General features: G+C 32.2%; 1 protein-coding gene across 1 annotated transcript in view; it reads right to left on the bottom strand.

Annotated features, from left to right (window-relative positions):
- Nucleotides 1-15,035, bottom strand: part of LOC111638072 (E3 ubiquitin-protein ligase MARCH6-like) — a 114,898-nt gene that overhangs the window by 20,381 nt on the left and 79,482 nt on the right. Inside the window, exons 10-11 of the mRNA XM_023383703.1 lie at nucleotides 11,354-11,443; nucleotides 834-966 (exon numbers count right to left, since the gene is read on the bottom strand). Of these exons, the coding sequence (XP_023239471.1) occupies nucleotides 834-966; nucleotides 11,354-11,443 (223 nt within the window). The remainder of the gene's footprint in view (nucleotides 1-833; nucleotides 967-11,353; nucleotides 11,444-15,035) is intronic.

Below are 15,035 nucleotides of genomic sequence, written 5' to 3'. Positions count from 1 at the left end.
ACATATATCATAAGTATTATTATATCTCAAGATCCTTTTTTCACATTTTGTAGTAAAACAATACAGAAAACAAGTTAAAACCAGTAATAACAGATTGTTGTTGGTAAATTATTGGTAAAGATCTCAGTAATGTTAGAACACCAGTGACTTCCTATGACATTTAGTACTCCATCGTAATGATGAAAGGAACCTTAAAGCACAAGAGATCCTATAACCCATTGTATTGCATTTCCTAGAATGACAGTAAGGAGTAATTTTTCATTAAGATTTTACTTGTTCATATATTAATCATGCTTCCAAAGATTGCTTTCATTGTGATCAAACTATCTTGGACTGCATTTTCTTCAGATCTTTCCCCAATTGAACATGTCTTCAATCTGCCTGAATATCAACTGAAGCCAACACAGAATCTTCAACATCTTAAGCAACAGCTGGAACATTGCTTAGAAAATTCTGCAACATAACAACATTGTTGTTCTTGTGTACAAAACCTTGTTGGGCTCCTTGCCATGTATTTCCCTTGTGTATTGCAGCCAGAGGTAGCTTTACTACATATTGGATATGTATAATCTTCACAAAATGTGAGTGTTTGTTTTGAAATCATAAGCAATTTTTTATATAATATATATCTCCTTATTGAATCCACACCATGAAGATAAAACACTTACTTCAGAATGTTTCAAAATTTACGTCAGAAAGTAATTCCTTTCCTGTATAATTCTCTTTCCCATAATATTTAATTATACGTATTGTATTATATACTTTAATTAACATTTTGTAATCATAAATACAAATAATTTTTTTCTTTACACATCATAAAGTATAGCACTTACCAAACATTGGAGTAAAACTACATGCAGCAATATAGGGTCCACTTAATAATAATCCAAGAACAGTAATAACTGGTAATGAAAGCTCACAAAAAATTAATTTTAAATCAATTCTTCTAAAACCTCCTTGATATACCTGAAAAATTGATAAATCATGCTAAAATAAAAGAAATGCACCTTTAAAATTATTTGAAAATGCATACTATTTAAACTAATATTGAATTATTAAAAAAATATATTAAAAGCAAATAACCACAATAAATTTTTAAAATTGTTAACCTAAGTTACTGTTTTAATTAAATTTTCATTGAGCTCATGTTACATTACAAACATGATACAAAACAAACTTTTTATAAAGATACTAGCTGTAAGGACCCGCTTCGCTGGGTTTTTATTTGTTCGTACATTTGTATGTAATATAGTTTTTTTATATATATATAAAAGACTGTTTTTCTAAGTAATCTAGAATCTAGCTGCAAGGACCCGCTTCGCTTGGTTTTTAAAAAGTAACAATAGTGAAGATTAAGATAATTACATTATAGCCAATCTTACCCGTTTTCACAGAATGCAAGAATTAGGTCTCCCGTTTCCAGACTAATTAGAGAATTTTTACGTTTAGTCAAACGAACTGGAACGTTTACAATCGTTCTATAATCGAACCAATATTCAAATTTTATGTTCAAATTTAATTCGAACAAATTCGAACAAAACATTCGAAATAGAAAGCCACTTTCAACCACTTTCAGCCTCATATCTCCCGCACCCTTATAGCTATCGAGACGCAACCACCCCTATGCACGAATGGAGACTTGGGGCTACCACCACATACAAACACCATTCACGTGCGATGTGTACTTTTGGCGAAAAAGTGAAATATAGGGACATACATGTCCATTTATATATATATATATATATATCTGTTATCTATATATGTATATATATAGATAACAATTTTTTCTACTTTTATTTAAAATCAAGATTTCAAAAATATACTGTGTATAAATAGATATATAAAAAGACTAGGACTGAAAAATGAAAGTTAAATTTCTTGAAATTTCCAGGTTTTCCATGTATCTTGACAAAAAACTGTTCAGATGTTGAACCTACAGGTGATCTTTCATTGATCTGGTAAATTTATTCCTTCAAAATCGTATCAATACATTAAGTAAAAATCTATATTGCCACCATTATGATTTTCTACAATGCTGAGGATTACCCAATAAAAATGCATGTAATAATGTCTGGATGTATTCTTGATCTATAAAATTGCAATTCCTTTGACTCATATTTAAAATTTATGAGATGATCATACAAATACTACTAACTAGAAACAAGTCAAACCCACATCATCTGTGTGCCAAAATTAAACAGTATCTTTCACACAGATCAGTTGTGTTGTAGCAAAGATAAAAAATTTATAACCAAATGACTTGAAATACTCAATTTTTCAAACAAATCAAGATTACTAAATACCCTCTTTTGAATGTTGGAAAAAATTCTAAAGTACAGTGTCCCTACTTAATAGTTTTGTTTTAAATTCCATAACTTTCCTAACCAACTTTGTACAAATTCCCTGACCCACATGTTCCTTACAGAATGGCATATTACTGTGAAATTTCACACCTACAGCATACAGTAAACATATAAGTAAAAATTATTTTACATCAATACTTCAACAACCATTTTTCCGTTTAGTGATAATATGACACTACAATTCCGTCTGGACAATACAATGATGTAATACACAAAGGAATGAATTTCAACTAATAAATACCCATAACCTTTTTATAATGTCTTTGTTCAAAACCATATTTATCATATACGATTACATTGTACACAAAGAATTTTGTTAAAAAAGGAAGGCAGTCAAGTATAGTATCACTTCACATCGTACTCAACAACATGCCATCATAAAATGCTTGCCATGCATACAACATGCTCTTTTCTTGTTCAAAGTTAATGCATACCCCATAACTTGTGACTTGAAAATCTCTAGTCCTTCCAGCGTTCTGATATGTTCCATATCAGAACACCGGAAGCACTAGAATGTGTCACCCAATATGGGAACTTTGTATACCCTGTATCCTCTCCTTGTTGACTACATTGCAAAGAGGTTTCTAAACCATGGGATTACACATGTCTTTCTTATACAAAGTTTTCATATTAGGTGACAGATTCAATAAAAATCTTGAATACGTAGGATCTACTATATGATCCTTATGTAAATGTCTAGCTGAACATAGCTATGAGATTATTAACAAGAAACATACCAAAAACCTTGCCATATATGCAACAGATAACAATGTACAGTACATGCTAATCTCCATGATGCCACCATCATTAGAAGGGCCAACCAATAGGAACATATCAGAATGCTGGAAGCACTAGAGATTTTCAAGTCATAAGTTATGGGGTATGCATTAACTTTGAACAAGAAAAGAGCATGTTGTATGCATGGCAAGAATTTTATGATGGCATGTTGTTGAGTACAATGTGACATGATACTATACTTGACTGCCTCCCTTTTTAACCCGTTTAGTTCTTCGCCCGAGTTAACTTGGGCAGGTTACATAGCCTTACATAAAACTCGGTCCTTTCGGCCCCCCAAAAATTTTTTTTTTTTTTTTTTTTGAATTTTTGGAATGTCTTTTAAGTCTCCAAATTTTTTCAAAAATTTTTACCTGCACAAAAAAATTTTATTGCGATTTTAATTAGCCTTTGATAAGGCTCGATTAAGGCTTAATTGTTTTTTAATGGAATTTTTTTAATCAAAATTAACATAATCCTTTATGTACAATGCAATCATATATGCTTTATCAAACACTGGAATATAATCAATTACATACTTCGAAGCCTGTTACTGATGCAATTAACATCAAAATAGGTTTTTTGAGGTTAATTGCACACCGGTAACAGGATTTGAAGTACGTAAGTAATCGTATATGATAAACATGGTTTTGAATGAAAGCATTATAAAAAGGTTATGGATATTTATTGGTTGAAATTCATTCCTTTGTGTATTACATTGTTGTATTGTCCACACTGAACTGTAGTGTCATATTATCATTAAATGGAAAAATGGTTGAAGTATTGATGTAAAATAATTTTTATTTATATGTTTACTGTTTACCATAGATGTGTAATTTCACAGTAATTAGTTATTATTAAATTTTTCTTCTTAGTTTTGTAATATGTCATTGTTCGATTTGCATTCTGAATATTGGAATGTTAATTGACTTGATAAAGATCTTAGTATTAGATAGAAAACGTTAGTCTGTTTAGTTTTGTACTAGAGAATTAAGGTATTTGAGGGGTTGTTTTTCAGTTAATATCTATCCAGTTTTCATTAGTAGAGAAATACAACAAAAAATGTGCACAATACAAAGATAAAGCTGAGCAGCAACCAATTACATTTGAATCCTACCAGCAGCAAAACTACTGAAATAAAAGATAAAATAGATCAAGACATTAAATAAAAACCTATTAGGCCATGTCAGCTTACACAATTTGCATCTTCAGAGTATATAAAAGTGACTACTGAACTGAGATAAGTACTGAAATGTTTGTTATCTAATTAACCTGCACATTCATGCAATAAAATAAGCAATGTGTTTAAATCCATGTCACCAGGATTTCCTGAAGAATTTAGTCTTTCAGAATGAAAATTTGGGTATCTACTAAATGAAGCATTAGGTCCATACTTCTGTAAGATATTGATTGATGAGATAAAACAGTCTAATTACACATTTTGTTATGATAAAACTACAAACGCAGAGAACTACAAGGAATGCCAAATATCAATTCACAACTGGTCAACAACTGTTAACGAAGCTGAGATTACAGTAGACCCCCCTGGGTTCATATAATGGGTGGGTCATATAGTTCATAAAATGGATTCATATAATACGGTGAAAAAATTGCAATCATATTCATATAAACATGCTAAAAGAGACTCGTATAATATGGTAAAACATCATTGCCAATTCGTGTCGCGACAGGATTGCTTGAATCTAGACCAATAGTGGATATTGCACAAACCATTGGGTTTAAACGAGCAGCGGACCTACTAAAAATCAATTATTATTTAACAGCCATAAAAATTATATTAATGATGTCTCCAAGGTTCAGTGAATTTTTCGCAGAAAAATAACTTATCAGAAAACACGTGCCCACTGTTCGATGTGCCGCTCCACAACGAAAACAAGCTTAAGCAATGGCGTCGTCAAACACTGCACACTTGGTAAGTAATCCTACAATTTTTTCTTTATAGCAGAGTTTATATGGATTATTTCCAAAATATTATATGTGTTTTGGAAATGTTAAGTCAAATTAGTCTAGAATTGATTAATTTTATGGAAGAAAACCTTTCAAACAGCCGTAGTCCCTAAACTGCACACGTGCCTGGCTGTGATTGGCTCATATATTTAAGTGCTCGTAAAACATGGAATTTATATAAAACGGAACGTATCTACTATATTATAGGGGGGTTCTATTGTAATCACCTTGAAACATTTTTTATTGGACATGCAACAAGTGACATTTTAAGTATATCATCCAGGCAGTCACTAATGAAGATTTTTCCCTGGAAAAAATGTTGTTATGGACCAAATATAAAAAAAAATATTTCAACTTATAAACAGTAAAGTACAAGATGTCACAGACAGTGGCTTGATGAACATGGCTCTACGTATTGCATAATGCTTTTCTGAAAAGTCTGCAAATGTTTGGTTTAGAAATGAGTGATCTTGTCATTGCCATTCATAGTTTCTTTGATGAACTGTCAAGTTGTTGGGAGGATTTTACACATGTACAGAAGAAACAAGATGTCCCAACATATTGGTTCATAAAAAATGTTACATCACAATGGCTTTCACTATCATCAGCTTCAAAAAGACTTTTGGAAGAATGGAAAGTCAATATGCATTATTTTCTGGAATTTGTTCCAAAACAAAAAAGCAAAAGTATGATGAACACAAACAATTACAAAAGAATTGTAAATGCCCTTAAAAATTCAATAATCCAAGCATAAGTAATATTTGTAGTTGACAGTACAAACATTTTTTGAATTCTTTTCAAAAACATTCCAGAAGAAAGAACTGATGATACATCAACTTTGTGATGAAGTGATGCTATAGTGGTGGGCAGAATTTGAAAACCAGAAGCTGTTTGTTGCGTGACTGAATTTAGTATCAATGACATCAAAATGTTTGATGAAAAAGAACCGATTCCTTTGCAAGAACTGAAATTTGAACAAAAATTGAAACCATATTGCAGAAAGCAAAACAGAGATCTTTTGGAATTTAGACAAAATGTTGTCTTCCATTTTGTCACTACATGTCAGTGGCAAAACATTTGCTTCAGAAATCTTTGTGAGGTCCTGGACAGGTCTGAGCCATCACGAAGTCTGTGAAAAATCAGTTAATTTAGAGAAAAATTTAATTGTTTTAGAAAGGCAAAAAAATATGTTTGTAGTTGAACACCCTTTGTTTATATTAAAACTGCAGCACAGGGTCGTAAATCATGAAAGAAATGCCATCCATTTCTGATTGAAAGGTCGAATTCAGTTTTGTGTTTGACCTCTCACACACTCCAGGTAAAAGTCCTGTTACACTTAGTAATAAGGGGCCAGCCACTGAGAAAGCGTGAATGAGGGAGCTCGACCAATCAGAATGGCCAAAAAAAAGGATAGAAATTGATAAAATCACCTGCAATCAAGGACACATCACACTCAGTCAATTAACATTTTGGATAATGCTTACATAGCATGTCAATGCGCCAGAGAGATCCTCCATCCAGTAGAGTTTTGGATAACCGAAGTTTTTGTTGTGCGACAGGGACTTGGATGATTCTCCATCTGTCACTCTCCTAACACTGCCCCAGGACCACCGTCCATCCTCCAGCTGATCCCAACAGGACTTGAATCTTCACTTGCTGTCACATCAGTGTATGCCACAAGAACCTCCCTATGAGAAACTAAACTCCATCAATGTGATCCTCATTGATTGTCACGGTGTTTAACATATTGTTATGTAAGTTATCTTCTGATACAATAAATGGTTTTCTTTGTAAAACACTTGTCATCTTTGTCACTGCCACCTCCACCCACACATGGGCGACCCTAGCCTTCCCGACGCAGGATTTACCTAATATCCCCTGAAAGTAGGTGAGCTTACACTGGTGTCCAAGAAGTGGGATTTTAAGTCCCCGATCTCCAACAATGTCAGCTTATTTACATCTATATTAAAATGTGCAAAAAATATTGCACAATATTTGTCGTGCCTCAATTTGAAAAACTTGTCTGATGAGAATGGATGTGAAAGTATTCTGAAGTCGGATTGTGCATTACTAGTGAAAGTATGTAAAAGCCAACTTATTGATAAATGGAGACTTCTAAAACTTGAAAAAATGACAGACTGGTCATGTAATGGGAGAATTGACCATCAGTGGAAAAAATTTTTTCATCCCTTTTGTGGAGGATCACCCTTTAACTGGATTTACAGTATAATACGAGGGCTGTTCGTTAAGTTTGCGGCCTTGCCTATATGCAGCGCTGCAATCAATTTAATTTTTGGTGGGAATAATTCAGCCATCTTTGCGAAAGATAAGATACCAATTTCTGCTTGATTTGTCATAAAGTTTTGCCATGACAGCTTAGCAGATAGTCAGTGTGCACATGCTTTGTCAAAAATGGAGAAGACAGAGACTCGTGCGATCATAAACTACCTGACGAAAAAAGGGTTCACCCCATCTCAAATCAAAGCTGACATGGATGAAGTTTTGGGAGAGTCTGCTCCTTCGTACACCACTGTGAAAAAATGGACAGCCCTTTTTAAATCTGGCAGAGAGAGTGTGGAAGATGACCCTTGCAGCAGACGGCCGTCAACCTCTGTTACTGAAGAAAATATTGACAAAGTTCATAATTTGGTGTTAGCAGATCGCCGTTTGAAAACGCATGAGATAGCTGAGACAACAGGCATCTCTGTCGACCAAGTGCATCACATCCTAACCAAAAATTTGGGTATGACAAAGGTCTCAGCAAGGTGGGTTTCGTGTCTGACGACTGCTGAGCAAAAACGTGTTCACACTTTGATGTCAAAGGAGTGTTTGAACTTCTACCAGAAAAACCCACAGGATTTCTTGTGTCAGTTTGTGACTACTGACGAAACGTGGATCCATTACTACACTCCTGAAACAAAAGAACAGTCGAAGCAATGGAAGCACCACAGTTTGCCATCACTAAAACAGGCAAAGAAAGTTCCATCAGTGGGGAAAGTGATGGCCTTGGTTTTTTGGGATGCTAAAGGCATCATCTTTATTGACTACCTAGAAAGAGAAAAGACCATCAATGCTGTCTATTACTGTGAACTTTTGGAAAAACTGAAGAAAGAAATTGAAGAAAAGAGGCCACACTTGAAGAAGAAAAAGGTTCTGTTCTACCACGATAATGCATCTGCACATTCCGTCAGAATTACCAAACAAAAGATAAATGAACTTCACTTCCAATTAGTTCCACATCCACCGTACTCACATGATTTGGCCCCCAGTGACTTCCATCTTTTTCCAAACCTAAAAAATTCTTGGTTGGAAAGAGATTCCACTCATATGACAAAGTGATCTCTGAAATAAATGAGTATTTTGCACATCTTGACAAATCGATCTATTGTGATGTTATGAAAAAGCTAGAACATCACTGGAATAAGTGCATTGCTAACAAAGGAGACCACATTACAAAAAAAGTTTTAACATTATTTTGTTTGTTGTTCTATTTGAAGCTGTGAACTTTCCGAATAGCCCTCGTATACCTGATATAACCTCTGGGTGTCCAGCAACAAATTTCATGAGTACACAATGTTTTTGGACTCCTTCTGAGCTCTGTTCAGGTTTCCTGCTTTCTATAAACTGAAAATACATCGAAGCCATCATTTGAATTAAAATTTAAAACTCTACATGATCAACAGATATATGACGTGAAACATGCATCATTACATAATTCTGTGGATTATGCTGATTGGATGGCTTTTCAAAGACAATGCCGTATTGTACATTGTTTGCCAAGTATATATGAGATTTGTTTTTCTTCTTTATAATTAATACATGTCCCCTCCTGTCAACTTTAAAAATTTCCAGGACCTCTACATCCCAGATACCTTCACCTGTTTGGGCCACATGTACAGTATAAGTGTTGCTTGATGGGATAAAGCCTCTATGTCTTTATCAGAGGCATATATGGACAAGGCAGTGGAGAGTGGAGAAGCTATGTCATAGTGATGTTCTGTGGTGGGTCCCACAATATATATATATATTTTTTTATTTTAGTAAATTGATAAATTTTACATCTTTATCCAATCTACCTAACTAACTCTATCATTTTCTATTTCCTAACATCCTTTGACCATATAACATTTATCCTCTGGTGAGTTTTGGGCTAGAAAAAGTATCAACTGAGGGCATGGAGTAAAAAGGACAATTTTTGTCATTCTTGGCGAAGAGAGCACAGGAAGAAGACTCGTGGCTACACCGGAGAAGGAATCCAAAAAAGAAGACTCATGTAGTGGAATGAAGGAGATAGTGCTCAAAATTTGTTATATTAAGAAGAAGAGAAAAGGTCATAAGTGGAGTTTTTTGTCTCGACGAAGGTGATGAGGTTGAATTTCTCTACTAAGTGTGATCGACACCTTAAGTGCCCAATTTGCCAAACAAAAGGAAGAGGAACCCGTAACAACCTAATTTGCTTTCCTTCCTTCCTTCTCTAATTCTATTAGTATTAGTATTAATCTAAGATAATTTAGTTTTAATTAGTAATATAAGACAATGGAAACAGATTTTCCACACACCAGCTTCGGGATTCGTAATTGTCAGTAAATTGAATAGTACTGTTAAGAAAAAACAATGGAAAAGAGAATATAAATTGATATTGTCATTGTATTCCTAAACAAAACTTAGTTTAATGTATATTGTTTATAACACGTGGTTTTCATTAACCTGAATCACCCCATAATTGGTGTTCACAACAGGATACGAGTGCCCTTAGAAAAGTGAAATTTTTGTTTCACTCCTCTAAGGACACTTTCACTCTTTGTTTGAGACCAGTATGCCAGTAACCCCAAGATTTCTGGCATGCCAGTTAAACTCTGACTAAAAAATAAAATTAATCAGATCTAGCTAAACTAGTTGTTAAGTAAATGTTAAAACATTCTTCTGAGTACAATAAAATAATAACATTGTAATTTGACTGACTTAAAATCAGAAAGAGTTTTAGTTTAAAGTACAATAAAACAATTAGTAGCTTGGTGGTGATAGTGGTGGTTAGTCAGTCAGTGTGGCCTACAATCTGTCCAGATCTTAAAAATAACACCTTTCTCTCAATTTTCACACAAAGCAGATTTAATTAGTGTAAACTGAGTTTCTGAAATTTGATGTTTATTTTTGCATTTATGGATCAAATTACAATAAAACAAACATACAAAAAACATTTTGGGCATTCCATGAGTATTTGATAACATTAGAAAGAAGGCAAAAAGTAGAAATTAAACATATAATCTTAGTTTTTGATGTAATGCTGACAGTTTTCACAATTTTAGAATAAAAATGCATTCTTTTTTTTCATGCATACTCTAGAAAGGGATGTAAAACCTCACATAAACCATAAAGCCAGTTTTTACCATACAAAATTATCTGGTTTTATGGTCTTTCTTGGATATACTGAAATGCTGGACAATCTGAAAATACAGTATTTATATTTTTTTAAATATAAATATGTTAAGTATGTTTTTTAAAATCAATATGTAAAAATAATTCTAGAATCCCATATCATTTGTTACAATACCAAAAATATTTGTGTAATTAAGAAATTAATTTATTGACAAGTTTCAGAAATTTGAAAGGAAAACTATTTTCTATTTTCATTTCATGAGATCTACTTATCTAAATGAATCATTTACTTTCTACATTCTAATTAATATTTTTAGGTACAAACATTTTTTTGAATAACTTACTTGTAACACAGGTAATAACTGGCTTTTGGTGTTAAAACTGCTTAATGACATGAAATGTATAAAAGCGAGCGCCTTTGACCATGTGTTTCCATCTTTCCCAGCAAATTATTAGAATGGAATGTCAAACATTAGAATATTGAACAAGAAATTCAATGAAGAGAATATAATTTAATTTTTTATAACAAACATGCATTCTTTTTTTCCTTAAGTGCTCAACTTGCCAAACAAAAGAAGGAAGATCCCATAACAACCTAATTTTCCTTCCTTCCTTCTCTAATTCTATTAGTATTAGTATTAATCTAAGATAATTTAGTTTTAATTAGTAATATATGACGATAAAAACAGATTTTTCAGGCACCATTCCATTCTAAATAATTTTTCTGAGGAAGATGGTAATGCACTGTCAAAAGTGCTTGTTTTTATATATTTTATGTTAATTAAAAGAGTTTTAACATCAAAAGACAGTTATTTATCATGTTACTTTTGAAACTAGTATCAAATTTGCCTCCAGTTCTAAAAATAACTTACTTGTTCTATGACTCTCTTCATCCACCAGCTTGGACCCATCAAAGTAACTGCACAAATGATTTTAGTCTGAAGAATTCCTAATGCCCAATCCTAAATATATATTATAGGTGTATAAGAATATACTTACTACAGTTATAAAGTACACATATACATAAAATAATTAATTTAATTTTAAAATATTCTCAATCTCCTTTTTTAAAAACTTTGCCATAAATGAAAAATATGGCAACAAGTTTCATTAAGATTTTTTTTTTATCAAAAACTTACTAACGAGCAATATTCAATAAATAAAAATTATTGAAAACATTTCAAAGTAATAGTTAATAATAAACACTTCAATAACACTTCAACTTTCAACAAACTATCAACAAAATTCTAAACAAAGTACAAATGTTTTTGCCTATGTTAAACAGGCATCATCAGGAAACAAACTACTGAGAAAATAACACCGAGGATTGAAAAACGTGTGTAGGGGAAGGTGTGTATGATGTAAGAAGAGAGGAGAGGAAAAGGAAAGGGAGTTTATATTTTGTAGAAGGAACACAACCCAGCATGGCTACTCCCTGCACACTATTAGAGGACTTCTCCGCAATCTTTCCAACATGGATTCCATCCAGCTAATTAAACCCTCTCAAGAAGGAACAAAGTTCAAAACTGTCGACAACAAGTCCCTTGCCACACTTTACAAAGAAATTGCATGAAAAACAAATATTTAGCATTCTGCAGAAGTCCAGCTATTGCCTCTCTCCTCCACAATGCCAAAGACCGTCCCAACAAGAACCACCAGCCAGGCATCTACAGTATCCTCATCATTGACCATCTTCACAACTGCCATGTCTAGCCTGTTATATAACCATCTCAAAGAACATCAAACATCTAACAAAAAAGGTTTAATCAATACTGCTTTGGCTTTCTATGCATCTGATCCAGCCATCCAGATAATTTCCATGAGACTCACATCTTACATAATGAATCTAAACCATATGTCCTTTAACATCTAAAACAAGTGGAAATTTACAAGGCCATCCACCATAACTCAGCCATAAACTATAATGACGATGACTCCTCCACTGCCTGAAAGTCTTTCTATAAAATATAAATTTCCTTTCCTCCATCTCTTCTTATGTCATACACCCCTTCTCCCTACACGTGTTCAGTAATCCCCAGTGTTTTTTTATCAGCAATTTGTTGCCGGATGATACCTGTCTAACATGGGCAAAAAATGTTTGCAGTTTGTTTATAATTTTGTTGCTGGTTTGTTAGGTTATTAAAGTGTTTATTATATTCTAGTTTTAACAAGTTGTAAAGTAGAAGCTGTTAACAAAGTAACTTTATAAGATTATTATAAAAAGTTTAAAATTTAACATATGTAAACATCTCAAAGATCAATGTATTAATACTAAATAAACTAAACAATCACAGTAACTGATCAAGCTAATTAAGTGCTACGTTAATGATTAACTATTAAGTAATTTGGTACTAGATGTGTTAGGTGCCATTTCTTATTAAATAATTATGATGTTTATAATTTAATTCTGAATATTCTGGAAGAAAAAAATTGACCCAAAGTAAGATTCAAAGCAGCAACTCCCACTTACCATGTGGATGTGTTGCCAGTTATGTTACCGAGACCTCCAAGCAATTCTTTGCCTCCAGACATATTTAGTTATCAATATAATCATCCACAATTGCTCATGGCACCAACTCCTATGTCCTCGGTCTATGAAATTACCCACTATGGCATTCAGCTGGCTATCACTTTACCGAGTGAGAAACCATAATGGTTATATCAATAATTAACCGTGACAGTTGTATCAAAAATTAAATATGTCTGGAAGCTAAGAATTGCTTGGAGGTCTGAGTAACATAACTGGCAATGTATCCACCGGTAAGTTAGAGTTGCTGGTTTGAATCCCAGTTTAGGCTGATTCTTTTCTTCTAGAATATTCAAAATTAATTTGTAAATATCATAATTATTAAATTTTAATAAGTGATTACACCTAAGACTGACCTCTAGTACCAAATTACTTAATAGTTAACCATTAATATAGTACTCAATTAGCCCAGTTAATTATGGCAATTGTTTAATTTAGTATTAAAATTTAACATGAAAAATTTTTATACAATTATTGTATTTACTGAGTAAATTAATTATAAAACATCAATCTGATTACATATAATATACCATGCAAACATGATTAGATCTGCAGATTTAAATTATCCCATGGGCTGAAATAAACTCACATCCCAGTTGTAATCATGTTTTCTAAGCTATAAATTACTGTATGCAATATACTCAAAATTGTAATTTTGTACATTAACACATGACATTTCTTGTAGTTCATGTTACTTTCTTAGAATTATTTTTAGCTTTAATTTAATGGATCCTGCAACCACTCACACCAACATGTATGAAAAACTAATTTTGCAAAATAAATCCACATTCAAATAGAATTGCAGATTCATAATAATAATAATAACTACTCAAACTCAACAAATTTAAAAGAATAGATTAACAGCAGATCAGTTAGAGTTTGTGCAATATTCATATTTTATATAATCTAATACATTATAAAACAATTATTTTTTTAATATGAAAAAATATACCATAATTGATCGTTTCCATTACCAATTTCTGAGGATTTTTTAAGCGTAAAATTCTGGCTTTTTTTTAGTAACTTACATCACACAAGAAACTATTATTGATATAGACCAGTGTTTCTCAGCCTCTAACGAACTTCAACAAAACCGTTACGTAGTATCACTCCCTTCACTACAAAATTCCAATGCCGAGGGACAAGGCTAACGCCAAATTTGTACTGCAGCAAATAGACTAGTAACTAGTATAATGTCGTTTGTTTAATTATTATACGATATAACGAATAAAATATCTAATTATTCTTAATAAGATGTTTTACTATATCGCTCAGAAAATTGTTTTTTGCCCCCAAAATATAAATTGTTACTAATTGCCCCCTCAACATGGAAAAATGCCCACATGGGGGCGATATCGCCCCCATTGAGAAACACTGATATAGACTTTATTACTGGATGTGGATATGCTATTTCAGGTCTCAAGACCTGAAATGCATATCCACATCCCCTCTTCAGTCCTTACTTTTTACACAGATCTTATTAAAATAAATAATAGTTATAAATTAAATCATGCGTATGTGTTTACAGAGAATATTTACAAAAAATTTTTTCTACTTACATTAGCTAATTATTGCATACAAATTGAAATAAAAATTAGGCAATTAACTGGATATATTATAAACATTAAAAAAAAAAATGCTGCGTAAAATAAAATTAAAGTAGATAAATAAAGAAATAAAATTTCCTTTAAAAAATAATAAAATTTAATTTAAATTGGTATTACCTGTAGATTAATTATGTAAAAATTATGAATTTGTAAAATTTACAACAAATTTTAAAACGTTAAAAAATTTTATAAATAAAAATTAATAAACTAAATAGTTTTGCAATAGAAACTACAAAACATGTGATGTCAGAGAAAAGACTTAGTTTTCTAATAAAAGCATTAAGATTTAATGATAAAGCAACAAGAAATGACCACTGTAATACTGATGTGAGAGCCCAGAGTTGACGATCAATTTCTGCAATTTTGCGTGCGAAAATTACTTGGATATTATTTTTCTAAAAATATCGTGGAAATAAGGTT

This window comes from Centruroides sculpturatus, unplaced genomic scaffold (assembly GCF_000671375.1).
Source record: "Centruroides sculpturatus isolate CEXI.00-Female unplaced genomic scaffold, Cexi_2.0 scaffold1138, whole genome shotgun sequence".
Taxonomy (NCBI): domain Eukaryota; kingdom Metazoa; phylum Arthropoda; class Arachnida; order Scorpiones; family Buthidae; genus Centruroides; species Centruroides sculpturatus.
Note: the sequence above shows the minus strand (reverse complement) of the source record. Positions and strands in the feature narration are given on the sequence as shown.